The sequence below is a fragment of the Maylandia zebra genome, linkage group LG7 (assembly GCF_041146795.1).
Source record: "Maylandia zebra isolate NMK-2024a linkage group LG7, Mzebra_GT3a, whole genome shotgun sequence".
NCBI classification, from domain to species: domain Eukaryota; kingdom Metazoa; phylum Chordata; class Actinopteri; order Cichliformes; family Cichlidae; genus Maylandia; species Maylandia zebra.
The window spans coordinates 25,700,892-25,728,791 of NC_135173.1; the positions used below are offsets into that span (position 1 = coordinate 25,700,892).

At 41.9% G+C, this 27,900-nt stretch overlaps 2 protein-coding genes across 2 annotated transcripts; both read right to left on the minus strand.

Moving 5' to 3' along the window:
- Positions 1-210: 210 nt before the first annotated feature.
- Positions 211-17,785, minus strand: LOC101466908 (carboxypeptidase A1). The gene is made up of 11 exons (XM_004556319.4): positions 17,655-17,785; positions 16,977-17,058; positions 16,667-16,801; positions 16,453-16,560; positions 13,899-14,000; positions 13,508-13,609; positions 13,270-13,380; positions 10,908-10,998; positions 1,012-1,208; positions 769-853; positions 211-517 (listed from the first exon to the last, which is right to left on the minus strand). The coding sequence occupies exons 1-11, from the start codon at positions 17,729-17,731 to the stop codon at positions 330-332; spliced, it is 1,278 nt and encodes a 425-aa protein (XP_004556376.1). The 5' UTR covers positions 17,732-17,785; the 3' UTR covers positions 211-329.
- Positions 17,786-18,866: 1,081 nt separating this feature from the next.
- On the minus strand, positions 18,867-24,990 carry LOC101466641 (carboxypeptidase A1). Its single transcript, XM_004556318.6, has 11 exons — positions 24,809-24,990; positions 23,868-23,949; positions 23,534-23,668; positions 23,338-23,439; positions 21,162-21,263; positions 20,887-20,988; positions 20,643-20,753; positions 20,299-20,389; positions 19,864-20,063; positions 19,653-19,737; positions 18,867-19,202 (listed from the first exon to the last, which is right to left on the minus strand). Exons 1-11 carry the CDS (start codon positions 24,874-24,876, stop codon positions 19,015-19,017), a joined length of 1,266 nt encoding a protein of 421 aa, XP_004556375.1. The 5' UTR covers positions 24,877-24,990; the 3' UTR covers positions 18,867-19,014.
- Between the last annotated feature and the right edge of the window lie 2,910 nt (positions 24,991-27,900).

Below are 27,900 nucleotides of genomic sequence, written 5' to 3' on the forward strand. Positions count from 1 at the left end.
TAACGTGTGACAAACATACAAAAAATAGGAAATTGGAAAGGGGGCAAACACATTTTTTCACACCACTGTAAATGTAAAATGTAGTTTAGAAAAAGGTTCAATACTGCCTTTAGTAATTGTAAAAAAAAAATAAAAAAAAAATCAATCTTGCATAAATACTGTATTTGTGCAATAGAATCTAAATTAAATCATAATACATGGAAGTACCAATTTCAATGCATGATCATTTATTTCTTTGTAACTTTCACAATGGCTAAAAATCCACTGAATATAACAACTGTGATTTTAGTCTTGAAGATGATGCTTAAGTGGTTATATTTGTACACAGATCAGTATGGGTTCTTGAGGGTGTGATCCATGATGGTCATCAGAGCCAGCCAAGTCTCCTGAGCGGTGGGGATGATCTCAGATGCAGGGAGGAGGAAGCCATAGCGGCCAGTGTCCCTCAGCTCAAAGGTGTACGAGTACTTGATTCCCTGGTTGTAAGCCCAGTCAATGCTCCCACCACCGGCTTGGTCTACAAACAAGCAGTTTTACCATAAGTACAAAACAGGGATTTTTTGATGGCTAAGTCACTAGTTTTCAATATCTAATAATTACTTTACATTTTGATTTTGATAGCAGTAGAACACAAGTAGTAGTAGTTTTGATTGGTAAGTGTTTTCCTTTCACCAGTCATATTGTAAGACAAAAGCGAGCAAGAAAAAAACATAAATATTCAGTGTGGTCAAACATGTCTCCCTTTTAAGATGTTTTGCAGACACTTACAGATGGCGTTGATGATGCTACCAAATTTGTAGGAAGTACCATACAGGGATGCCAGATCAGTGACAGCCTTTTGTGCTAGGTTATCCTATATCAAGAGACTTCCATCAAACTTTTTCAAATTAATGTTATACATGTTTACATTACAGGCAAACACAAGGTCTAAGAGGTTAAATGACTGGTACTAGACCCAGTTTGATCATGAAAACATTTTTAAGGTTTTCTTTTCTTTATTTATTTTTTTACCAGCTCAGTATAGTCCTTGATCGGAGTCCTGGTGTAGCCATAGGGAAACATGAGCAACTGAGAATAGGAGTGGATGGAGATGAAGGCCTTAATGTTGTGAGAGTTCACAAATCTCACAATGGAATTGACCTCAGACTCAGACTGAGCTCTGGGTCCACGATAGGTCTGTGAACAGGGGTTGCCACTGGAACCAGGTCCTACACATGATGATAAAACAGAAAAAAAAGAAACTATCTTAAAAACGTCTAAATTTGGGTCACATCCTAAGTTTAATGGGCTTTAAAACCTGGTATAGAATACTCTGCAAAAACACCAAAACTTAGACACATTTTCATCCATTAATAAATTCAGTGCCATTTTCATATTGTAAATTATTTTAAATTTTTTTTAAATAAAATACTAAAACAAAGCTGAATATATCAAAACCAATTGACTAACTAAATAAACAAATAAGTAACTATTCCCCCTGAAAAAAAAACAATGACAATGTCATCTCACATATTTTTCCCACAGTCATGAAGGAATTCAAATACATGCACTTCTTGACTCCTTTCCCTTTACTCTCTGGTCCAGCTCATCCCAAAAAGTTTCATATGGATTAAAGTTAGGTGTTTTGTAAGGGCTAGCTCACATGATACAGTGCTGTTTCCTGCTGGTACTTTGGTCATAGAATGGACCGTTCAAGGTTTAAGTTTCCATTGGCCTAATTTTCTTTCTTGTATTTTTAGCTTAAGCAGCACTTGGTTCTCTCAGCTAGGATTTATTTGCGTGGCATGAATCACAAAAAGAAACTCTGGAAAATCCTTATGTGTGCTCTAATCTGAGCTGGTCTGTGCTTTTACAGTGGGGCAAAAAAGTATTTAGTCAGCCACCGATTGTGCAAGTTCCCCCACTTAAAATGATGACAGAGGTCAGTAATTTGCACCAGAGGTACACTTCAACTGTGAGAGACAGAATGTGAAAAAAAAATCCATGAATTCACATGGTAGGATTTGTAAAGAATTTATTCGTAAATCAGGGTGGAAAATAAGTATTTGGTCACCTCAAACAAGGAAAATCTCTGGCTCTCACAGACCTGTAACGTCTTCTGTAAGAAGCTTTTCTGTCCCCCACTCGTTACCTGTATGAATGGCACCTGTTTGAACTCATCATCTGTATAAAAGACACCTGTCCACAGCCTCAAACAGTCAGACTCCAAACTCCGCCATGGCCAAGACCAAAGAGCTTTCGAAGGACACCAGGAAAAGTATTGTAGACCTGCACCAGACTGGGAAGAGTGAATCTACAATAGGCAAGCAGCTGGGTGTGAAAAAATCAACTGTGGGAGCAATCATCAGAAAATGGAAGACATACAAGACCACTGATAATCTCCCTCGATCTGGGGCTCCACGCAAGATCTCATCCCGTGGGGTCAAAATGATCATGAGAACGGTGAGCAAAGATCCCAGAACCACACGGGGGGACCTGGTGAATGACCTGCAGAGAGCTGGGACCAAAGTAACAAAGGTCACCATCAGTAACACACTACAACGGCAGGGAATCAAATCCCGCAGTGCCAGACGTGTTCCGCTGCTGAAGACAGTGCATGTCCAGGCCCGTCTGAAGTTTGCCAGAGAGCACATGGATGATACAGCAGAGGATTGGGAGAATGTCATGTGGTCAGATGAAACCAAAGTAGAACTTTTTGGTATAAACTCAACTCGTCGTGTTTGGAGGACGAAGAATACTGAGTTGCATCCCAAGAACACCATACCTACTGTGAAGCATGGTGGTGGAAACATCATGCTATGGGGCTGTTTTTCTGCCAAGGGGACAGGACGACTGATCCGTGTTAAGGACAGAATGAATGGGGCCATGCATCGTGAGATTTTGAGCCAAAACCTCCTTCCATCAGTGAGAACTTTGAAGATGAAACGAGGCTGGGTCTTCCAACATGACAATGATCCAAAACACACCGCCCGGGCAACAAAGGAGTGGCTCCGTAAGAAGCATTTGAAAGTCCTGGAGTGGCCTAGCCAGTCTCCAGACCTCAACCCCATAGAAAATCTGTGGCGGGAGTTGAAAGTCTGTGTTGCTCGGCGACAGCCCCAAAACATCGCTGCTCTCGAGAAGATCTGCATGGAGGAATGGGCCAAAATACCAGCTACTGTGTGTGCAAACCTGGTAAAGACCTATAGTAAACGTTTGACCTCTGTTATTGCCAACAAAGGTTATGTTACAAAGTATTGAGTTGTATTTTTGTTATTGACCAAATACTTATTTTCCACCCTGATTTACGAATAAATTCTTTACAAATCCTACCATGTGGATTCATGGATTTTTTCTTCACATTCTGTCTCTCACAGTTGAAGTGTACCTCTGGTGCAAATTACTGACCTCTGTCATCATTTTAGGTGGGGGAACTTGCACAATCGGTGGCTGACTAAATACTTTTTTGCCCCACTGTAATTGTAAAATTATGGCTGATATTGCCAATGAACTTATCCTTTGCAACAGAGGTCAGCCTTATTCCTTTGCCTTTTCCAGGGAGCCCCTCTTCAGAGCCAGTTTCATCATAGCATTCAAATAAGTGATAGGGCTTTACAAAATATATATATACATATATATACACACACACATATATATATATACACACACACACATATATATATATATATAAAAAAAAAAAAAAAACACCCAGCACGCCCCTGCGGGCGGTTTATCCTTCAAGCTCGGGTCCTCTACCAGAGGCCTGGGAGCTTGAGGGTCCTGCGCAGTATCTTAGCTGTTCCCAGGACTGCGCTCTTCTGGACAGAGATCTCCGATGTTATTCCCGGGATCTGCTGGAGCCACTCGCCTAGCTTGGGAGTCACCGCACCTAGTGCTCCGATTACCACGGGGACCACCGTCACCTTCACCCTCCACATCCTCTCGAGCTCTTCTCTGAGCCCTTGGTATTTCTCCAGCTTCTCGTGTTCCTTCTTCCTGATATTGCTGTCATTCGGAACCGCTACATCGATCACTACGGCCGTCTTCTTCTGTTTGTCTACCACCACTATGTCCGGTTGGTTAGCCACCACCATTTTGTCCGTCTGTATCTGGAAGTCCCACAGGATCTTAGCTCGGTCATTCTCCACCACCCTTGGGGGCATCTCCCATTTTGACCTCGGGACTTCCAGGTTATACTCGGCACAGATGTTCCTGTACACTATGCCGGCCACTTGGTTATGGCGTTCCATGTATGCCTTGCCTGCTAGCATCTTGCACCCTGCTGTTATGTGCTGGATTGTCTCTGGGGCATCTTTACACAGCCTGCACCTGGGGTCTTGTCTGGTGTGATAGACCCCAGCCTCTATGGATCTTGTGCTCAGAGCTTGTTCTTGTGCTGCCATGATTAGTGCCTCTGTGCTGTCTTTCAGTCCAGCTTTGTCCAGCCACTGGTAGGATTTCTGGATATCAGCCACCTCCTCTATCTGCCGGTGGTACATACCGTGCAGGGGCCTGTCCTTCCATGATGGTTCCTCGTCTCCCTCCTCTTTCTTGGGTTTCTGCTGCCTGAGGTATTCACTGAGCACTCGGACAGTTGGGGCCATCTTCCCAATGTATTCTTGGATGTTCGTTGTGTCATCCTGGACTGTGGTGCTGACACTCACCAGTCCCCGGCCCCCTTCCTTCCGCTTAGCGTACAGCCTCAGGGTGCTGGACTTGGGGTGAAACCCTCCATGCATGGTAAGGAGCTTTCTTGTCTTTATGTCAGTGGCTTCTATCTCCTCCTTTGGCCAGCCTATTACCCCAGCAGGGTACCTGATCACGGGCAGGGCGTACGTGTTGATGGCCCGGATCTTGTTCTTACCATTCAGCTGACTCCTCAGGACTTGCCTGACCCTCTGCAGGTACTTGGTGGTTGCAGCTTTTCTAGCGGCCTCTTCATGGTTCCCATTCGCCTGTGGGATCCCCAAGTACTTGTAACTGTCCTCTATGTCTGCAATGTTGCCTTCTGGTAGTTCAATCCCCTCAGTTCTGACTACCTTCCCTCTCTTTGTTACCATCCGACTACACTTCTCCAGTCCGAACGACATTCCAATGTCATTGCTGTATAGCCTGGTATTGTAAAGATGTCCCAGAGACAATCCAGCACATAACAGCAGGGTGCAAGATGCTAGCAGGCAAGGCATACATGGAACGCCATAACCAAGTGGCCGGCATAGTGTACAGGAACATCTGTGCCGAGTATAACCTGGAAGTCCCGAGGTCAAAATGGGAGATGCCCCCAAGGGTGGTGGAGAATGACCGAGCTAAGATCCTGTGGGACTTCCAGATACAGACGGACAAAATGGTGGTGGCTAACCAACCGGACATAGTGGTGGTAGACAAACAGAAGAAGACGGCCGTAGTGATCGATGTAGCGGTTCCGAATGACAGCAATATCAGGAAGAAGGAACACGAGAAGCTGGAGAAATACCAAGGGCTCAGAGAAGAGCTCGAGAGGATGTGGAGGGTGAAGGTGACGGTGGTCCCCGTGGTAATCGGAGCACTAGGTGCGGTGACTCCCAAGCTAGGCGAGTGGCTCCAGCAGATCCCGGGAACAACATCGGAGATCTCTGTCCAGAAGAGCGCAGTCCTGGGAACAGCTAAGATACTGCGCAGGACCCTCAAGCTCCCAGGCCTCTGGTAGAGGACCCGAGCTTGAAGGATAAACCGCCCGCGGGGGCGTGCTGGGTGATATATATATATTGTGGCGGACCACCAGGTGGCTCCACTCACACACAAGTTGAAGGGAAGTGTGGGGGTGGAGATTTTGGCGCTGACTATATGTGAAGTTCTGTCAGTTAATAAAGTTGTTGGAGTGAGACACTAAGACCTCTCCTGTCGTTGTTACATACCTCCACATTGGTGACCCCTGTAGTGAACATGCTAAGGCTCGACGACGAAGCCAGCTCTGGCCTGGAAGCATCGGCGGCCGCCGGACCTTCACCTCCGCCGATGGCTGCGTTTGCTGTGGCGCTTAAATTGCCGGATTTTTGGCTTCACGATCCTCCTTCATGGTTCATGCACGTAGAAGCTCAGTTTGCTCTTCGTGGAGTTTCAGCCGACGACACTAAATACCACCATGTGGTGGCCTCACTTGACCCGCTGTCAACCCGCCGTGTGATGACTCTCCTCCGGGATCCCCCAGCCCAGGGCAAGTACGCCGCCCTCAAGGGGCTGCTGCTGCGGCGTTACTCCCTCTCTGATGCTGAGCGGGCCGAGAAACTCCTTTCCATCGCGGGCCTGGGCGACGGCACCGCCCTCGAGCTCATGGAGAGCATGCTGTCCTTGCTGGGCGCGGAGGACGGAGGATTTCTCTTCACCCACCTCTTTCTTCGACAGCTGCCGGCTCCAGTGCGCGCTGGCCTTGCCAACTCCCTGCTATTGGCCACGAAGGATTACCGCTCCCTTGCGGAAGAGGCGGATCGCATCCTCCTGGCTACCAGGACTTTCGGCGTCCAGACGGTTATTCAGGACCCACCAGCGTTTTCCCCCTCCCCCTCACCGATGCTCCACGGGCCCTCCGACTCGTCCACTGTGGCCGGAATCGCTGCACGGCGGCACCGCGGAAAGGGGCTTTGTTTTTATCACCAGCGTTTTGGAGCGAAGGCACGGCGCTGCCTCCCGCCTTGCAGTTTCCAGACCCAGGGAAACGGGCATGTCAGCGCTCTGTAGCAGCCGCGACCGCTGGCAACAAGGAAAGGCTGCTTTTCTTAGAGGACTCACGCTCGGGGAGGCGTTTCCTGGTGGACTCCGGCTCACAGAAGAGCCTTCTTCCCCCGGCTGGCTCGGACAGGCTAGCTGAGGGTTGCGGGCCATTGCTAACAGCGGCTAATGGCTCTCCCATCAAAACCTTCGGTGAAAGGTTGGTGACTGTTTGCTTTCACGACCGTGACTTTCAGTGGAACTTTGTTGTTGCTGCTAGCTCTGTGCCTATAATAGGCGCTGATTTTCTTTGTGCTCACGGACTACTGGTTGATGTGGCTAACAGACGTTTAATTGATGCTGTGTCCTTTTCCTCATTACCCTGTTTGACTCGGGGTGCTCAGCCCGTGGTGCATGCTAACTCAGTAGATTCGGGTGACGTTTTTCAGTGTTTGCTTTCTGAGTTTCCCTCACTCACTGTCCCCACTTTTTCGAGCACGGTGACGAAGCATGGGGTAGAGCATTACATAACTACAGTAGGGCCCCCGGTGTTCGCGCGCGCGCGCCGCCTCGACCCCGCCAAACTGGCTGTCGCTAGGGAAGAATTTGCCACCATGGAGCGTCTGGGCATCGTGCAGCGTTCGAACAGTGCCTGGGCTTCTCCGTTACACATGGTGCCTAAATCTGATGGTCGGTGGCGACCTTGTGGGGATTTCCGCCGTCTTAATAATGTCACGGAGAACGATCGTTATCCCATTCCCCACATCCAAGATTTTTCCGCCCATCTTGCGGGGACCTCGGTTTTTTCTAAGATCGATTTGGTACGGGGATATCACCAGGTTCCCGTGCGCGCGGAGGATGTCCCCAAAACCGCCGTAATTACACCTTTCGGCCTTTTCGAGTTTCTGCGCATGCCGTTTGGCCTGAAAGGTGCCGCCCAAACCTTCCAGCGGTTGATGGACTCGGTCTTGCGCGGGCTGCCCTTTGTTTTTGTATATCTTGATGATATACTGGTGGCCAGCAGCTCGAAGGAGCAGCACATGTTCCATCTGCGTCAGGTTTTTCAGCGTTTGGCGGAGCATGGACTGATTATTAATCCGTCTAAATGCCAGTTTGGGTTGCCCGTTCTCGATTTCCTTGGGCACCGTGTTTCCGCCGAGGGCGCGGTTCCGTTGCCTGACAAAGTCCGAGCTGTTTCGGAATTTCCGCGTCCCACGACTGTTAAGGCACTGCAGGAATTTTTGGGGATGGTGAATTTTTACAACCGTTTTCTCCCCAGAGCGGCACATCTGCTGAAGCCCCTTTATGGGGCGTTAAAGGGTAAAAAAGCTAATGACCCCGTTGACTGGTTTCCGGACAGCATCCAAGCGTTTTCTGATGCTAAGTCAGCGTTAGCTAATGCTGCCCTTCTGGCCCACCCATCCCCCTCAGCGCCGATTGCGTTGACCACTGATGCGTCGGACATAGCGGTGGGTGCGGTGCTGGAACAGCGAATCTCGGGTGTCTGGCAACTGCTCGCCTTTTTCAGCCGTACGCTACGTGACAGCGAACGCAATTACAGCGTTTTTGACAGGGAGCTACTGGCGCTCCACCTGGCGTCTCGTCATTTCCGGTTTTTTCTCGAGGGTCGTCACTTTACCGCATACGTGGACCACAAACCCTTGACGTTTGCCATGTCCAAGGTTTCCGATCCATGGAGTGCATGCCAGCAGCGCCAGTTGGCAGCCATTTCTGAGTTTACCACGGACATTCGGCACGTGGCTGGTAAATCCAATCATGTGGCTGACTGTTTGTCCCGTGGGCTGGTTTCTCCCGTCTTTCTCGGCATAGACTACTCTGCCATGGCTGCCGATCAGAGCGGTGACCCGGACATCCTCGCGCTTAAATCCACCCAGACGGGCCTCATACTGGAGGACAGACCCGTGCAGGACGGTGGTCCCCTCCTCGTCTGTGACGTTTCCACCGGCCGCCCTCGCCCTGTGGTTCCCGCTTCCTGGCGTCGTCAAGTTTTTGACTCGGTACATGCTCTCTCTCATCCAGGGGTCCGGGCCTCTGTTAAACTGGTCAGCTCTAAATTTGTTTGGCCAGGCCTTCGCAAATCTGTTAAGGAATGGGCGTCGGCGTGCATTCCCTGCCAGCGCGCGAAGGTTCATAAACACACCAAGGCGCCCCTGGAGCCGTTCTTCATACCCGGCAAACGTTTCGATCATGTGCATGTCGATCTGGTGGGTCCCTTGCCGCAGTCACAAGGTTTTACGCACCTTTTGACTGTTGTTGACCGGACCACCAGGTGGCCGGAGGCGGTCCCCCTGGCGTCCACTACCGCAGCAGTGGTGGCCAAGGCGTTTTTGTCGACCTGGGTCTCGCGTTTCGGCCCACCCGCGGACATTACGTCAGACAGAGGCCCCCAGTTCATTTCCGAGCTTTGGTCGGCCATGGCTGATGGACTGGGGGCTAAAGTCCACCGCACAACCGCATACAACCCGCAGGCTAATGGGATGTGTGAACGGTTCCACCGGTCGCTGAAGGCTGCCTTTCGCGCCTCCTTAAAGGATGGCAATTGGGTTGACCGCCTCCCGTGGGTTTTGCTTGGGCTGCGCTCTGCGGTTAAGGAGGATCTCGGCGCTTCCCCAGCTGAGCTAGTGTTTGGTCAGCCCCTCCGCGTGCCTGGAGAATTCTTGCCTGAAAATCCTCCTCCCTGCTTCGATCCATCGGTGCTCTCTCTCACCCCGCTTTTGCACTCGCTTCGGGTTCCTGGTCCGGTGCACCATTGCGTGCCTGACACCTTTGTTCCAAAGACTTTAGAGACTGCTAAGTTTGTTTTTGTCAGGCATGATGCCCACAGGACACCGCTGCGGCCGCTGTATGACGGCCCGTTCAGGGTTATTGAACCGGGCCAGAAACATTTTGTTTTGGATTTTGGGGGTCGAAGGGAGACTGTGTGTGTTGACAGACTTAAACCAGCACATGTTCTTCCGGACAGTGATGTAGTGCCGGCCCAGGCCCCTCGCCGTGGCCGACCTCCTGCGCTGGGGTTGACAGTCTCTGGTTTTCCCCCCAGGACTACCCCCGGACCACCAACGTTTGAGCCTCCTCCTGCCTTTCCTGCTCGCCTTCACCAGCCTCGTTCACAGGATGGACCTTCCTCTGCCTGTTCTCTCCCTCCCAGGTTCAGTCGTGCGGGTCGTTTGCTTAGACCCAGGGTCCTGGACTGAATGGAGACCTGACTGTGTGTTCAAGGGGGGGTATGTGTGGCGGACCACCAGGTGGCTCCACTCACACACAAGTTGAAGGGAAGTGTGGGGGTGGAGATTTTGGCGCTGACTATATGTGAAGTTCTGTCAGTTAATAAAGTTGTTGGAGTGAGACACTAAGACCTCTCCTGTCGTTGTTACATACCTCCACAATATATATATATATATATATATATATATATATATATATATATTTTAAAAAATCTGATGAACAATATCTGAAACAGGAAGAAATCAAGCAAAGACCTGACATAGGACATGAGAGATGCACTTGACCTTTCAGTTCATAATTCATTAAAATCTCAGCAGAAATGGTCAAATTGGAAAGGTATATTGAAAACCCATTAAAAAATAGAAGCAGGAACTATTCCTCAAGACCACTTAAAGAAATTACAAGAAACTTTGGCTAAGAAATGTCATACTGTGTTAAACAGTGATGGCAGTCATACCAAATATTAATCTTTAAGTTGTTTTTACCATATATACTGTATGTCCGCATAGTGTGTGTTCAATAAATCACTGCACCTATTTCCCACTTTCCTACAAAAATATGAAGAATGAATTGCACAGTACTGTAGTACATACTGAACTATATGTTGTAATTTGCTGCAAAGACATTGTTGTTAATCAAAATAAAGAAAAAATTATATGCATTGTCCAAACATTTACTAGTACTCTATTATTTACAATACTTCATTATTTGTGTGTATTTGCTGATAATTTGTACAAAAAGACAAGAAAGACAAAACTAAGAAATACTTTTTAAAGTCAATTTCTCTTTGTCTGTGGGGTTTTACTAATGTATTGATTTATTTATTTCCATCTTGAGGCTGGAAAAAAGGTGATGTTACTAAAGTTCAAATTTTTTGAAGAACAATACTGAGGAAGTCAGGAATGCCTCGCTCTAAAATGTATTCACAGTAAAAGTAAAACTGCAATAACCTGTTACATGAAAACATGAATACATGCATATTTAGATAAAAGATATACCTCCAAAACCAGCTTTCCAGTTCCTGTTGGGATCAACACCAACACAAAGGGACCCGGGATTAGGTTTTCTGGTCTTACGCCACATACGGGACTGGAAACATCAAAGCATCCCAATATGTGTGGGTTATTAGTTTAATTGTTAGGTATATTTACGTTAAGCTTTGATTTAACTTTAAATAAACACATCCATTATCCATTCAGTCATCAACTACTATGGTGCAGTGGTTAAGACTGTTGCCTCACACACTCTAAAAAGTAATTCAGAGGCTTAGTAAATATCACTATAAATACAGTATAAGTTAGATGAGCCTGATAAAATCTATGAATATTCTTTTAGTAATTATTTGAGTTTGATAAGTTGAAATAAATGTCTAAAATGTTAACTTATATGTTTGTGTTAAATTAAGGTATTCATTTACATTTATCTCAGACAAAAATTCAGCATGTGGTTCACAGAATACCTTCTTTGCATGTACTTAATATTTTTGTTTAAAATTGAATCAAAAGAAATAGGTATCTATACTCATCAGTATCTTGTACCAAAATCATTAATTATTCAAATCAATATTATTTATTGTCAGCAACTACAACTGAAAAGTGTAAGTAAAACACGATATCGTAGAGTAATTGAGTACCATGAGCCTTTTTCATTGTTTTGTTCATTTTGTTTTTTAAATACTCTGAGCTTTTGTGTTTGCTCTCCTGGTTTGCCATTTATCCTTCAAGTATGTAAGGTTTTGAGCTAAAAGGGAAAAGGCTCTTGTCTTTTTAGTGCTTGTTTATTTCGAGTTATTGCCATGTTTATGAAAATTACATTTTCATTTGGAAAAATGTTTAACATGTGGTCATTTTTCATACATGTATTATGAAAAACACAACTACATATTAGGTTGTTTGGTTTTTTTAGACTTAGACTACCAGTGAAATACAATAACATTCATATTTGAAAGTTAGGGGGTGATCAAGAGTCCTCAAGAGATCGTGGCTCAAAGGTTGGCAGTTCATCTTGTAATAGGAAGGTTGCCGGTTCAAGCCCCGGCACCGACAGTCTCGGTCGCCTACTGGTTGCCTACTGGTGGTGGTCAGAGGGCCTGGTGGCGCCACTGTCCGGCAGCCTCGCCTCTGTCAGTGTGCCCAGGGCAGCTGTAGCTGCAATGTAGCTTGCCATCACCAGTGTGTGAATGTGTGTGTGAATGACTGAATGATTCACACACACATTCAGTGTGAATGACTGAATGATTCACACACACCTTCAGTGTGAATGACTGAATGTAGTGTAAAGTGCTTTGGGGTCCATAGGGACTAAGTAAAGCGCTATACAAATACAGGCCATTTACCATATTTAATATTAAGTACAATTTTAATTACGTTCAGTTTACAATATTAAGTAAATGGAACAAAATTTCGGATTAACTGACCATCTCTATTTCAGTTACTTTGACCAAGCATGTCAGTGTTATTTACTCAATTTTTTCATGTTTGTGTAACAACTACAATTATTCATTTCAACTTAACATGTTTAAGCTTTAGTTATATTCAATTGATCAAGTATATTGAACAGATTTGACTGGTTTCGAAACTACTCAATATTTTTAAGTGCAAAAGTGTTGCCTCAAAAATTTTAAGTAAATGTCAGTTTTAGTTTTTAGAGTGCACCAAGGACATTCCTTGTGTGAACTTTACGGGCAATGCTGTGTGGAATTTGTATGATCTCAATTTTCAACTTTTGCTGGTTTCTGCTCCAGTTTCCACCCAAAGACATGTTCATTTGTTTAACTGCAAATTCTAAATCCTGTATATGTGACAGGTAACACAGTAGCTGAGCCCCTCGTGAATGACTGAGCTTCTCAGCCTATCACTAAGATAAATCTGCCCACGGTGGAAACATAGAGTGGCAGCCTCATTTTTAAGCTCAGCTCCTTCTTCACCACAACAGATTGCACCAGTTCATATGTAAACCTCCCGTTTCACCCCACATCATAAGACCCCAAGATAGTTAAACTGTCCATATAAATTGTGAACAAAAACTGTGACAGAGGACAGCAGTGCTGGTGTCCAATATCGGCCAGGAATTGTTGTTTTTTTTTAATTATTGCTGTATTACTGTCAATACAGACCAAGCTCTCACTGCGATTGTACAAATATATAGGATATTACACCTTCTGATAGTACAGAGTTAGGGTTAGAATCATTGTGATGTCCTGGACTTTACAGGGTTTAAACAGCTAGTTTTTGTTTGTTTGTTTGTTTCTTCTAATTATTATTTTTTTTATAGAAGATAATATTGTAAAAATGTAACAAATTCATGTCAGTCCCTGAAAATGAAACTATGATGTGAAAAGTCTAACTATGACAGACTCACATTGGTGTGGGTGAAGGCGTAGCCATCAGGGTTGGTCACAATCTCCAGAAAGATGTCCATCTGATTGAGGACTGCGGTGAGTTTAGGGTCACGTCCAAAATCAGTCACAATCTAACAATAAAAATCAAAAGGACACAATTTTGAGTGTAATCAGTTAGCTATTGGAATTTGAAGAGACAGAGAAGATCAAACAACAACAAAAAAAGTATTGATGCTAATAGCCAGACTGCCAAAACACCTTCTGGGCAAACCATAGTCCGCTGGCCTGGGTGACCCATTCTCTTGAGTGGATTCCAGTATCAATCCAGATGGCAGGGCGGTTGGTTCCACCAGTGCTGAACTAAAACATGGGAAAGGAAAGCATGAGGTCCGTCCATCCATCCATGCACCCAGCTAGCCATTCAATTCAGTTCAATTCCATTTATATTTATATACTGCCAAAAAACATCGACAGCAACCTCAAGGCGCTTTATATTATAAGGTAAATGCCCTACAATAATAATCCATCCATTTCTAAAGGCTAATAAATTTAAAGGTACTTGTTGTAATAACAGGGTGTTTGTTCTTTTTAAAGAGCATGCATTCATTGCCATGATATTCATTCAGTTCTTTTTCAATAGCAGGTTTACCTTGAGCACATTAAGGGGACGGTCCTCATAGCTCTGACCAATCACTATCTTGCTCACCAAGTTGGGGTTCTCAGCCACCAGCATGTCCTGAAAGGAGTAGATCTGAAAGACAAGTGAAGTCTTAATAGATAAGCACCAGGTAATTGTTATACAGTGGTCCCTTGTTTATCGCGGGAGATACGTTCTAAAATGACCCGTGAATGATAGGTGAAACCCGCGAAGTAGCCAACTTTATCATTATTATTATTTCATTTTATTTTTTACATTTATTAGATGTCACTAGACACTTTATACACTTTTCTCAGACAGGCGTGAACATTTTCACACTTTTCTCTCCTGTTTAAACACTCTCAAAGTTCAAACCTTCATAGAAAAATAAGTCCAGTATTATAGAATGAAACCAAAGATCAAACCCTGTTTCCAGGTCCAGAACATGGGAATAGAGCAGCTGCGAGAGAATTCAATATTAATGAGTCAATGGTACGGAAGTAGAGGACGCAAGAAGAATGAGTTGAGTAAAGTTTGACTTATCTGACTGTTTGGTTTCGCTTAATTGGCCTTATAATCCGGTGTGCCTTATGGTCCTTCCTTTAGCATGTTCATAAGTCCAACTTTTTGTGCGATGGTTAGCATCTTCCTCTGTCTTTTGGGTGCTACCGCAGGTGCCTTTGGGCGTGCAAAATGTTTTGTCGACAGTGTTATGTTTGTTGGGGAGAAAACTTACAAACATACAGTACAGCACTTCAGTCACACTGCTAGCGATCGAAGATTTATGCAAATCTGACAAGCTGAACGCATTCTGTACTGTACAGGAGACACGGCACGGAGATTGATTGACAATGGTCTACAGCCGATCAGGACGCAGAACACAATGCACTGTAAAAACAAAACAAAAACAAAAGCATGCAAAATTGCACAAAAAATCTGCGAAACAGCGAGGCCGCGAAAAGTGAACCACGTTGTAGCGAGGGACCGCTGTACATAGCTCAGCACTCAGAGACTCCACTCTGTGACTTTATGTGGTCTTTCACTTTGTGGCTGAGTTGCTATGGGTCCTAAATGCTTCCTCTTTACAATATTATCACTTATCACAACAGAGAATATCTAGGAGGAAAGACATTTTACAAACTCACAAATGTTTTAAAGGCAGACTGCACAGCTAGGCACTTGATTTAATACACTGGTGACCAGAGATGGGCAGTAACGCATTACTGTAATCCGATTACTTTTTTCAAGTAACAAGTAAAGTAAGGGATTACTATTGCAAAAACGGTAATTAGATTACCGTTACTTTCCTGTAGGAACACTGCGTTACTAAAACCGTGATTTTTTTTTGCAAGAACGTCTCATGACAGTGACGTAAGCGAGTGCGACATTGGTGACAACAGCTGTGTGCAGATCAACAATGGATAATATATCGAGTGCGGGAGAGAGTATGAGCATGCCGTGCGTTTAAAGCGTTAAAGTACTGACCTTACTTTGAGTTTGATTCCATAAAAAGTGACAAAAACATTAGTGTCCGTTGTGCGTGGGAAGAAAACTTCTTTTTACAGCAAAAAAACCCCTAAACTTCCGAGCAAGCACCGAGTGCGCAAAGAGGTAATGGGAAATTCACAGAGAAACTCGCAGATTCTTCCACTGATCGCTGCAGCACACCTGCACCAGGGTAAACCTCCGCCTACCCTACTCCTGCTATACAGGTGAAAATAGAGCAAAAGGACCGCTGAGTCTTTGATGTTATTTATTTTCTGCTGTGTTTTACTTGCATCTATTTGAAAGAGTGTAAACACAAAACATATTTTATTTTATGTGCTGGAATGTGCAGAAAATAGGTTTAAATGTTAAACTAATTTATTCAAGTCAGAATGTTGCATATAATAACAATTTTTTAAAAGATTAAAACTAATAAAACAACTTTTAAAAGGGGACCTTTCCATTTGATTACATTTTGTATGATGGATTATGTAGAAAAAGTAGAATTGGGCTGAAAGATCTATCGCTTTATTACCTATTCAGGTTGTAAATCGTGTTTTTAAAAAGTAACTAAGTAACTAAGTAATTAATTACTTTTGAAAATAAGTAATCAGTAAAGTCACGGGATTACTTTTTGGGGGAAGTAATCAGTAATTAGTTACTGATTACTTTTTTCAAGTAACTTAACCAACACTGCTGGTGACAGTTGGAATGAAAACGCCTGAATTCAACTATTGAGCGAAATGGCCAAACATTTTTGTCCATATAGTGTATATGTTGAGAAAAATATGGTAAACATAAGTGAGTAACAAAGTTATTTGCAAGTCTGAAAAAATCATACAACAATAATAAGCAGTTAACGTCACCTTTTCAAAAATCACTGGGCTCCAATACCTGCTATTCTCAGACATATAAGAATATATTGCATATGTTATTGTATATAACCAAGAAAAAAAAAACAATACTCATCACCTTTAGTGCCAAGACTAAGGTCAAAATTATTTTTAAAAAGTTGCTGTCTCAAAATATTTGTAATTATCCTTTTACTTTTTACTTATGAAAAGGAAAAGTGTTTGCTGACCTCACTGAGGTTGTGGTAGCTAGAAAAGTCAAAGTTATCAGTGTTTCTGGGCTCAGGGACATGGGCTAAAGCAGACTCCATTGCTTTTTGCTCCTCATCCAGCAACACCTGCAGGACAGTAGCATAGTTATATGACCTCTATCAGAGAGGTACTCTCAATCTCAAATCCAGGTGCATGAGTCAGTCCAGGTTGATTCCAGGTGTCATACGCTACCTGCAAGTCTTTAATCATGGTGGAGAACTGTATATCGTAGGCTTTCAGGTAACGTTTGACCATCTTTAATTGATGTACTGGAACTCTGATATCCACAGGAAAGCCCACATCACTCACTTCCCTCCAGATGTCAAGCTAAAAGAACAAACAGTCATTATTCCCCAAACTGAGTTGAATTGCAATCAGTTTATTAGAAAAAAAGGTTCGGCATAAAAAAAATGGCGTGTCATGTGACATAACTGAATCTGTTCTTTCTATTTAAATTTTTTTTAGATTTGTCTTGACAGTGATGTCATGGGTGATAAATAACCTCCTGCTCTATCATGTTGTGCAGGTCCTTGATGAGAGACAGATGGCCATCACTCTTTGGAACGAGTCGAAGGACCTGATGCCTGCAAAAAGAGAACCACACTGTTTTACCGTTTTTTACTCAACTCAAGCATTTGCTAAGAAATTGGTACAGAGAGGGTGAAATAATGGTTTCTCAAGCTTGGTGGGTGCTGCTTCTTCAAAAGTTGAACTGTGAGAAATTGTCGTTTGTCGTTTGTTGTTGTTGTTGTTGTTAGTGTTTTCCAATGTCCTAGGCTCTTTCAAGCTGCCATTTTGTATGAAAGGTGCTCTTTAAATAAAACTATTCTGCTTTGAATGGGAATTCATGACTTCCCAGTGTTCAGCTGATTGCATTAGGTTATCAAAGGGGAAGCATTACACTTTAAATAATTAAATGTACAAATATACATATAATATAGCGACAGTACTCTATTAAAGTTTTCAAACGCAAAAATTGCACAAGTGCACCCAGGAGATATGTTGCTGTTTTAAATGCAGTGACTAGTCAGGGTGGTTTAAATCAAAAATGCTGCTGTCATTATTTTTTAACACATCCTTACTTTACTTCTAATGCTCACAGCTTTTACACATTCCCATGTATACAGCTGACTTTCACCCTACTCCAACAGCAGCGAGAGGTTCGGGCTGGCCCACTTACCCATTAAACGTTTCTTTTCCAAGAACAGCCACAAAGAGCACAGCGAATGCGAGGAGCTTCCTCATCGTGGCCAGCATTGTGCGACCAGTTCAGGGTTTAACACCATCTTTTTAAGTGTGCAGAGTCATGTGATCAAGCCACAGCCTTGTTGAAGTTCATGGTTATACATGTTTATCTTTGGCTGACTCACAAGAACGATTGCATCATGGATTTTGACACAGTGAAGTTCTGACCAGTTTGAAAAAAAGGGAAGATTACTCTTTTGCTTTTTTCATTTTATTTTTTTACAGACAGCTTGTGACGTACTACATGGATTATGTGGAAGTCCATCATTATTGATTAATCTGTGGATAAATTGATCATTAATCAGCATCCTGAAATTGCTCATATGTACATCTAAAAAAAAATATCTGACATATCTTGTCATATCTGACAAGCTTGACCCCAAGATAAGCTTTTTCAGTAGAAAGCTATCTAGCTATACGATTAACTAAATAATTAACAGAAAGATCTGCATTCTTTTTAAAGGCCTCTTCATTGCATTGACATGTGGAACAATTTGCAACTCAATCAATAGATTTTTGTCACATGTTTTATTATTATTGTTGTTGCTTTAATAGAATTTATCAGGGGGATAAATGTATTTAAATGCTTTCTTTCATCTGTCAGAATATATTAACAGACGGCATTCACGGGCCTGCCATAAAAAAAAGCAACAGTTTTCGTAGTTCAGAATTTGAAAATATTTTGTCTGGAGCTCAAAATGTAAATAAACTGCTGACCACAAAAGTTCCTGTATATGTCTAATGTTTCATCTTCCTTTTTGCAATGATCACGGTGGCGCTGCAGTTTTGTGTGAGTGGCATAAAGTGCATGAAATACATGGGTTGGATGGTGGTGTGTGGTGGTGTCTCAGCTGCAGAGGGAGAGGTGGAGTGGAAGGTTCGGGGGGCTGTGGAGAGCCTGGCTGGCACAGGTGGGATATGTTTTCTAATTCTGCCTCTCCTATTTATGCAGTAGTGCCCTGGGACCAAGGCGATACAGTATGCTGAGCAGCTGGCAATGATGCTGCAGCTACGCTTTGCAACGTCTGAAAAGTCACATTACATTGAGAAAAATAATAAAAGAAGCACGCAACCCAGCACACAGTGTAGGGACACTCCTGAGGCCTGAATGTGCTACAGTGCAAGCAGGATCACAAAGAAATTCAGCTTTGATTTTGGATTGTGTTTATTTGTCTTGTGGTTTTGAGAAAGTTTGAACAGCCCTCGATCGTGATGGGTTTGAATTACTCTTAGGATGGAAAAAAGGGGGCACATTTCCCAAATGTAGGATTTCCACTTTTATACACGCACACAGATCAGTATGGGTTCTTGGAGGTGTGATCCATGATGGACATCAGAGCCAGCCAAGTCTCCTGAGCGTTGGGGATGATCTGAGATGCAGGAAGGAGGAAGCCATAGCGACCCTCATCCCTCAGCTCAAAGGTGTACGAGTACTTGATGCCCTGTTCGTAGGTCCAGTCAATGGTGTTACCACTGGCTTGGTCTAAAATTAAAATAGGCATTGTTAAAACAATGAAACGGTACTGTAAAAAAAAAGAAAGAAAGAAAAAAATGGAGATCCTGAAAAAGCTTTTAATTTCAAGGCAATAATGTTTAAATAAATAAAAAAAAAAAACCTTGCACCATTTGTACATTTAATTTTAGCACAGTTTATACTTATGCATGAGTGGTGGTTGGTTGGTTCATAAACACCAAAAAACTGTCTGAAGTACAGATCTGTGTCGTTTTACTTTTATACAAATGGCTACAATTTAAAGCAAGTTTGAGATCCCTGCCACAACTTTTTTTGTATACACTATTTAATACCACTATATTTGCATTTGAAGAAATTAAAGTTATAGGAAAAGAAGAGAAATATTCATATATCTGGTCATTATTAGGCAAAATAATGTAAAAGAAGTCTGTACTGGTAAGTAGTGTTGCTTAAACTTACAGATAGTGTCAATGATGCTGCCGTATGTGTATTTGGTACCATACAGGGAGGTTAGATCACTGATGGCCTTTTGAGCCACCTTGTGCTGTAGAAAGAATATTATCATACTTTTTAATAAGGACTTTTGACAGAGCCCAAAGAAGATATAAGAACTATCATAAAAATAAGAATTCTAAAGAAAGAAATTAAATCAGAAAGATCTTTTTTATACCAGTTCTGCCGCGTCATTGGCAGGACTGCTTTTGTAGCCATAGGGATACATGAGCATCTGAGAGTAGGAATGGATGGAGATGAAGGCCTTGATGTTGCCATGAGACTTCACGAAGTCCACAATAGACTTGACCTCAGACTCAGAGTGTGCACTGGGTCCACGATAGGTTTCTGAGCAGGGGCTGCTGCTGGCACCAGGTTCTATTTATTAATATAAAGAAAACCAGACAAACAGACACTGTGGTAAAGCATTAGAATGTAAAAATATGAAAGACATAAGCAATACACACACACACACACACACACACACACACACACACACACACACACACACACACACACACACACACACACACACACACATATGATCATTATTACCTCATACAGTGGCTGTTAGTGGCTTTAAATACAAGTGAATGGCAGGGGAAAATATTACCTCCAAAACCAGCATCCCAGTTCCTATTGGGATCAACTCCCACACAAGAAGAACCAGGATTGGGCTTCCTGGTCTTACGCCACATACGATTCTGAAACAGTAATGTTAGTCTTTGCTTGAAGAAAGATATTTTATTCTATATGACTCTCAAAATTTAATTCATTGTGCAAAACCGACTAAATACACCATTACTAATTCATCTGTATCATCTTGTCAGCTTAAGCTAATTGGGATAAGCCCTGAAAAAAATGTTTAAAAGTAAAATGAAGGTTATAAACAGACATTTGGTTGTACAGCAAATTACTCTAAAACAAATCAGACAGTAGACAGTATGAAAGACTCACACTGCTGTGGGTGAAGGCGTATCCATCAGGGTTGGTGGCAATCTCCAGGAAGATGTCCATTTGACTGAGGATTGCAGTGAGGGCGGGATCCGTTCCATAATCAGTCACAATCTAATGACAGGAAAGCAGAGGACACAATATTCAGTGCAACCTGTAAGTTGTGAGAAGTGGCAGAGACACAGACAAAAGCAACAAATGTTAATAATATTATTAAAGAAAATGAAAAAACAAAACAAAAACCCACCTTCTTAGCAAACCATAGCCCGCTGGCCTGAGTGACCCACTCTCTGGAGTGGATTCCAGTGTCGATCCAGATGGCAGGACGGTTGGTTCCACCAGTGCTGAACTACAAGACAGGAAAGGAAAGTAGCAAACTTCATTACAAATAAAAAATGAAGAGCAGCATGAGGGTGAAAACTCTTGCCAGAAGAGTATAGGAGGTTTTGTCTTTTTTTTAATTTTAATGTTCGTTCAGCTCTATTGTGCAGTTGTAGTTTTGCTTGTTTGTTTTTTTTTTACCTTGAGCACATTAAGAGGACGGCCTTCGTAGCTCTGCCCAATCACTATCTTGCTGACAAAGTTGGGATTCTCAGCCACCAGCATGTCCTGGAAGCTGTAGATCTGAATGAAAGACACAATAATGCATAAGCATCAGTTGAGTGCGACATGATTCTGTACCACTGTCTGGCCTCAAATGTCATGGGGATTGCAACATGATGTAGATCAATAGGGAAATGCTAAATGCTAGGATTGCTATTAACATTCAGTTTAAATGTCACTGAAATATTGAGCACCAAATTTCCAGTGTTGGCACATTACACACTGTACATGGCCCCATACTTTTAGAAATAAATGTCCTTTGTTGTGCTTCAAAAATGTAATTGACATTGTTCACATGAACAGATAGAGTACAAGTAAGTTCCTCCCATAGTGATTGGTGCAGTAGTTAGTACTGTCGCTGCACAGCAATAAGGTTCTTGCTTTGAACCCCAACTGGGGTGTTTGCACGGCCTCCCTATAGATATTCTCGATATGCTCTCTATATGTTAGGTAAATTGATGATTCTAAATTGGCCATGAATGAGAGGTACAATGGTTCTTAAAATGTATAAGGCATTGTATTAATGCATGGTTAAATGTGGCTTGTAATCAGTGTTGGGTAAGTTACTTTAAATTAGTAACTTAGTTACATTACTAGTTACTTCTATCAAAAGTAACTCAGTTACTTCAAGTTACTCGTTACTTTCAGAGTAACTAGTTACTAGGGAAAGTAACTTTGGTTTTACTCAGAATTCTCTTGTTTATGTGTTGCTTCCGTAACTGGATACCCAGCAAGATTGCCAGTCTTCTAGCTTGCTTACTTGCCACAACTGCACTGTGCCACCTACCAATAGAAAGAAAAAAATAATGTGCACATTTCCACGAGAGAAATCCCACACCTGATTCTATCCTGGCCTGCTTTTTACATCCAACACAAAAACTGCAGTCGTGGTGCTTTCGATTGTACTCAGAACTCGGAAATTCTGCCTTCTGAATAGGAAGATGTAGGTAACACCAGACTGCAGATGAGCTGCTTACAGGGCTGGACTGGGACAAAAAAATCGTCCCGGGCATTTTGACTAGATTATAGGAAAAATCATAAAGCCTTTGAATGAAAATAAACACTGTTGTGACAGTGATGTACACTGTTCTGATGGTATATATGTATCAATCTATCAATCGTTTGTTGTAAGACTCAGATAATTATTTTTTTAAAAGTGAGACATTTTAAATGAGAATAAGAAAGTATTTCCTTGTGCCCCCATTTCCCTGTTAATGCCCTACATGGACCCCTGGCAACACTTTGCTAGACCCGTCCCTGCACAGTTACCAGCTGTCAGCTACTTAGAAAAGGATCCTGGTGTTATTTGTCTCTCAGAAACAGTTCATAACTTCCCTTCAACTCATTCATGTTAACTAAAAGGTAAACCTGTTTCTCCATCACAGCTCTGATGATTCAGTAAGGACATCTCCTGGTTTCATCTTCATGTTTCCCTCTCATCACATATCCAAACCGATATCATGACCAACAGGTTTACAGCTGTGGCTCCAGCCAACATCAGCTGATACTAGAAATTAATATTAAATAAATTCTAACAACAGCTGATCAAGCTTAAAAGTGCTAGTACGAGTAACGCGTTCCCGGTTTTAGCATAATAACTAGTTACCGTGCTCGTTACCACAATAATAACGTAGTTACTGTAACGCGTTACTTAATAACGCGTTAGTCCCAACACTGCTTGTAATCTTAAATACTCTCAGTGGTCTCTAAGACCAGAGAATTGCTATAAAAATGCAAGTCCATTTCCTTGCCCTTCCTTGTCAGTCATGCCACTCGCTAGCAAAAACACTGCATAGAATGAAGCATCAGGTTAAGCTGCTTAGCCAAAGATGATAGCTTTTAATCAGACAAAAGGAGATACTGGTAATAGTGTGTGAAGCATCAGAAAGAAAAATGTCACAGCTGAGGGATCCTGACACTCAGTATGCTATATTTGTATGCTATATTTTATTACAAATTTAGCACATTTGAAAAAACTTTCAAAGAGTTTATTTGCTTTTTCTTACTGCTTTGCATGGGTTAGTGAAAGAAAATACACAGTTGGCTACAATCTATTCACTGGATAACAGTAGCCAGAGGAGTTTTGTGTACTTACCTCTTCAAGGGTGTGGTAGTTAGCGAAGTCGAAACTATCAGTGTTTTTGGCCTGAGGTACACGAGCAGCAGCCATCTCCTTCTGCTCCTTATCCAGAATCATCTGCAGTACAATGATAGATTTCATACTATTAGAGTTACTGAGCAAAACTATTAACAGAAAAAACTCCAGGGTGTATTCTGATCTTATAAGCAACCTGGAGGTCTTCAATCATGGCGGAGTAGTCAATGTTCTGTGTCTCAAGGTAATCTTTGACTGACTTCAAGACATGGAAGGGAACTCTGACATCCACGGGATTAGACACAGTAGTCACCCCCCTCCAAAAATCCAGCTGAAAGAACAAAAATATATTAACCAAAGCATACAAAAGAAGTTTCTACTCAATTTAGAAAACTTATAAAGATAAAAATAGAGCTATTAAGGCATTTTTAAAAATTTGTGGTTTTGTTTGTTTTCTTCTTTCTTCTTCTTTTTAAAGTTTATTTTAAACAGTGGTGGCTGGTGATGTCATTTAGTGGCTGATAAATTACCTCGAACTCCATCATTTCCTCCAGATCCTTGATAAGAGACAGCTGGACTTCATCCTTGGGAACAATTCGAAGCACTTTGTGCCTGCAAACAGCAAACAGCTAAGTTTTACAGCCTTCTACTCAGCGTATCTTGCTTGTGCAGAAAAAAGTCATTTATTGTGAAACCAGAGTTATCAGTTTAGGTATCTCAACCAGTTCTCATTGGCAGGCATCAACTGGATGCAGGAACAGTCCAGGTTTTCTAGGCACTGCATATTAGCTATTTCACATACTATGTATATATACTATGTAAAACTGCAAGAAAATTTAGATTTTAGGGTTTTATTCATGCTGTAGCAACAGAGGGGTGTCGGATAAATTACATACATACAGCACTATTTTAAATAACAGGAAGTGAGAAGCCTTAAGCTTCATAAAGTTGGAAGTTATAAAAGACTGCTTGCCAGTGTTTCCTCTATAAACTATTTTTCAGTTTGAGAAAAAAACTGTTTGTCATTCCACACATTGCTGGGACTGATAGCATAAACCTGAATTCTGTTCTCTGATCCACACTTCAATCTGTGTGAGTTTGCAGGCTGAAATATTGGTTTTTGGATCTCTACACATGCATAACCTTGTGTCCTTATCAAAAAATGTATGATGCAGCTTTTCTTTTTTTCCAATCGGGAGTGTCCGAAAGTAAAAAAAAGGTTGAAAGTAAAGCGCTTGGTCTTTCACAGGGACAGCAGCTAGCCACAGCTACAGATACATAGATGACACCTGGGTCAATATCAAAACCCAAGAAGTAGAAGCATTGCTAATGACTGATTAATTCAATCATGACTAATTCATAACTCTTCTTAAGGAAACTGATGATAGTGCCTACGTTTGCTCAAAAACACTGATTTACTTTAGTCTTTACTTAGTAGATAGTCTTAGATTTAGTCGACAGGTCCACTTACCCCTCAAATGTCACTTTGCCAAAAACTGCCACAAGCAGCGCAGCGAACACGAACAGCCCCCTCATCATGACCAACAGTGTGAACGTTGGGCCAGAAACAGACGTTTATGGCTGCCTCTGCCACCTGATATATGCCCAAAGGTTGACCTTGCCAGAGTTCAGAGAGCTCTGTCACCGGCTGGTCCTTTTCCCACACCAGCCTAGAGATACCAGAACCAGAAGTTGCATCATACACACATATTTTGAACAAACTGAATTTATGTTTAGTTTACAAAATAAAAGCACTGGTGCTAAATTCAATCTTAGTCTGACTGAAAACACTTTTTTTTAACATGGGTCCTCATATGGGGACATTACATTTAGGCTGTTCTGCACCTCCTCCTTCATTCTGCTCAACGAAGTGTTTAATACTTTGTTACACAATTGTCCCCATGATTTTTAAAACAAACAAACAAACAAACAAAAACCTTGGAAAGAAATGCTAACCTTTGGTACTTATCAGGTCCATCTAATCCCAAATCGGTAGGAGAAATTACAAATGCATCACAAACAACAACTTAGGTCACAGGAGGAAAAGATTTTAAAAAATCCAATGCATTTCCTTTGCTTTGCTTCATTATGAATGCGTCCAGTGTAGAAAGAGCTCATTAAAACACCAGGGAGAAATACACAGCTTAATCATTTCATGCCTAAATTTGTCACTCTGTAAACTTTCTTTTTATTATTATTATTATTATTATTATTATAAAAAATACTCATGTAAAAAATGCTCTAACATCTTCAAACCATTTATGTTGTCACAAATGCTAGCAATACACACACACACACACACACACACACACACACACACACACACACATACACACACACACACACACACACATATATATATATATATATATATATATATATATATATATATATATATATATATACAATTGTATAAGTCAAGAACTCAAGAAGTTTATTGTAATTTCGTATGGTGACACCCTACCTGAAATGGAATACTGTTTCTCACCAGCCTCTACAGCTTAAAAAGCAAAGAGCATGATAAGAAAAGCAAATAGCAAATCCTCAAGAATTTTGTTTGATGGCTTAGTCGATGTATTAGTTGCTTAAAGATAAAAAAATAAAAAATAAAAATAAAACCTGTCACACTTTTCTTTAAGAGATTTTAACAAGATATTTGGGAAATAAGATAACTTGCTTTCTCATGAGAAGCAGTGAAGCTAGCCAGCTTAGCTCCTCCCATAGTTGCTGTAATGTTGTCATGCAATAACTGGGAACTATGTGCACACACTGCATACGGTCAATGTGCTTTTTTAACTTCCTATTCAGTTTCCTGCATGGCCTATTTATGCTCTGGTTTTAGAATAGAATAGAATTCAACTTTATTGTCATTGCACATGCACAGGTACAGGGCAACGAAATGCAGTTTGCATCCATCCAGAAGTGCTTTAGTGATATAGATATATTACAATATATATTAGCAATAATATAGATATGTAAGTATATTACAGGAATGGGTCTATTATGGTATGTTATAATGTACACGGTATGAAGTATGTTGTGAATGTTCTATAACTATAAGTATGTACAGGCTGTAGTGAGTACAAGCTATGTACAGGCTATGAACAGGATATAAATCTGAAATAAAAAAAACTATACAGAAATCTGAGATATACAGTTATACAGAAATGGGGACTATGCAAGTTATAAACAGTTGTAGGATTAAAAATTATCGTATGTACAGAATGATTATTTACACAGAGCTATACAGTAGTGCAGTTAAGATAAGTGAGATATGTGGATAATTTCTACAGAGGCTATATAAAGTGCAAGTGGTTGTGAGTGGTGGTTCAGTCCATGTTATCATTGTGTTGTGTTGTCACTGATGAGGCCAATCACCGTGGTGTCATCTGCAAACTTAATGATGGTGTTGGAACCATCAGCATGTCTGCAGTCGTGGGTGAAGAGGGAGTAGAGGAAAGGGCTCATCACACAGCCTTGCGGTACACCGGTGTTCATTGTGATTGGAGATGAGCAGTGGTTGTCCAGCTGGACATGTTGGGGGCGGTTGGTCAGGAAGTCCAGTAACCATTTGCAGATGAGGGAACTGATGCCCAGGTCTGTCAGTTCCCTGATGAGTTGTGAGGGGTGTATTGTATTGAATGCTGAACTGAAACAGCATTCTAGCGTATGTGTTGTTGTTGTTTATATGCAAATAGAGGTGATGCTCAGCAGATTTTGCTAACTTTTGATGGAGCGAGGATAGCTGTTTCCACAGATTTATTTAACCTGTGGGTGTTTATGATATAAACTGGCAAAAATTTATTTAATCAAACACTAAGACATCATCATCAGAATACACGGCTTTAATTTTGCTATGAATTTTTTTTTTATTTATGACTTTATTGTTGAATAATATATTTATACAACCATATTTAGTCACTGCATCCTCATTGCTTTTCCCCATTTTATTGTTTGAAAAACAAAAACGGTACTTTATGTGAAATAGACAGATTATTTGGATGAAAAAACAATGAAACATTAATAAATCATAATCCACTATTAGCTGGTATTGAATGGCTGGCTTAAATGCTGTTTACAGCTCAGGAAGGAATCTCATTGTTCAACACAAAGCAGTGTTCTGAGCTTCCTCTCTCTTACTGGTGGAGCAGCTCCACAGATGAACTGCATCAATGAGCTAAATTCAAACCAGCTGCCTGGACACATGTACTGTGAACCCTGCATGTCAATAAAAATATTTCCAGACATGAGATAACTTGTTTTGTAATGGTACAAAAACTTTACATCTGGCGTTTTAGCAGGTGTGAGGCATTAAGAAAAAGACACCTACCAAATGTTAGTTGAATTTTCCCTGTGAAGACAGGAGGCATCAAAATCATTTTTTTTAATATGCTGGGCATCAATACCCAGCTTTTGTCTTGTTTTCTTCCCTTACACAGTCACCTTTAGTGGATGTAGTTCTTGGGAATGTTGACCTATTGAGGAGTAAGTATTGAACAGCTAAGACATTTGACAATTTGAAATGCCTTTAAAATTCCAGCATTCTAGCATCTTGGATTCCTT

Coding starts and splice junctions, on each gene's coding strand:
- LOC101466908 (XM_004556319.4), bottom strand. CDS start 17,731: ATGCTGGCCACGATGAGGAAGCTCCTCGCATTCGCTGTGCTCTTTGTG. Junction 16,561..16,666: donor CCATGATTAAAGACTTGCAG/GTAGCGTATGAC, acceptor ACTGTCCTGCAG/GTGTTGCTGGATGAGGAGCA. Junction 10,999..13,269: donor ACGCCTTCACCCACACCAAT/GTGAGTCTGTCA, acceptor TGATGTTTCCAG/TCCCGTATGTGGCGTAAGAC.
- LOC101466641 (XM_004556318.6), bottom strand. CDS start 24,876: ATGATGAGGGGGCTGTTCGTGTTCGCTGCGCTGCTTGTGGCAGTTTTT. Junction 23,669..23,867: donor AGGAAATGATGGAGTTCGAG/GTAATTTATCAG, acceptor TTGTTCTTTCAG/CTGGATTTTTGGAGGGGGGT. Junction 20,064..20,298: donor CTGGGATGCTGGTTTTGGAG/GTAATATTTTCC, acceptor ATTAATAAATAG/AACCTGGTGCCAGCAGCAGC.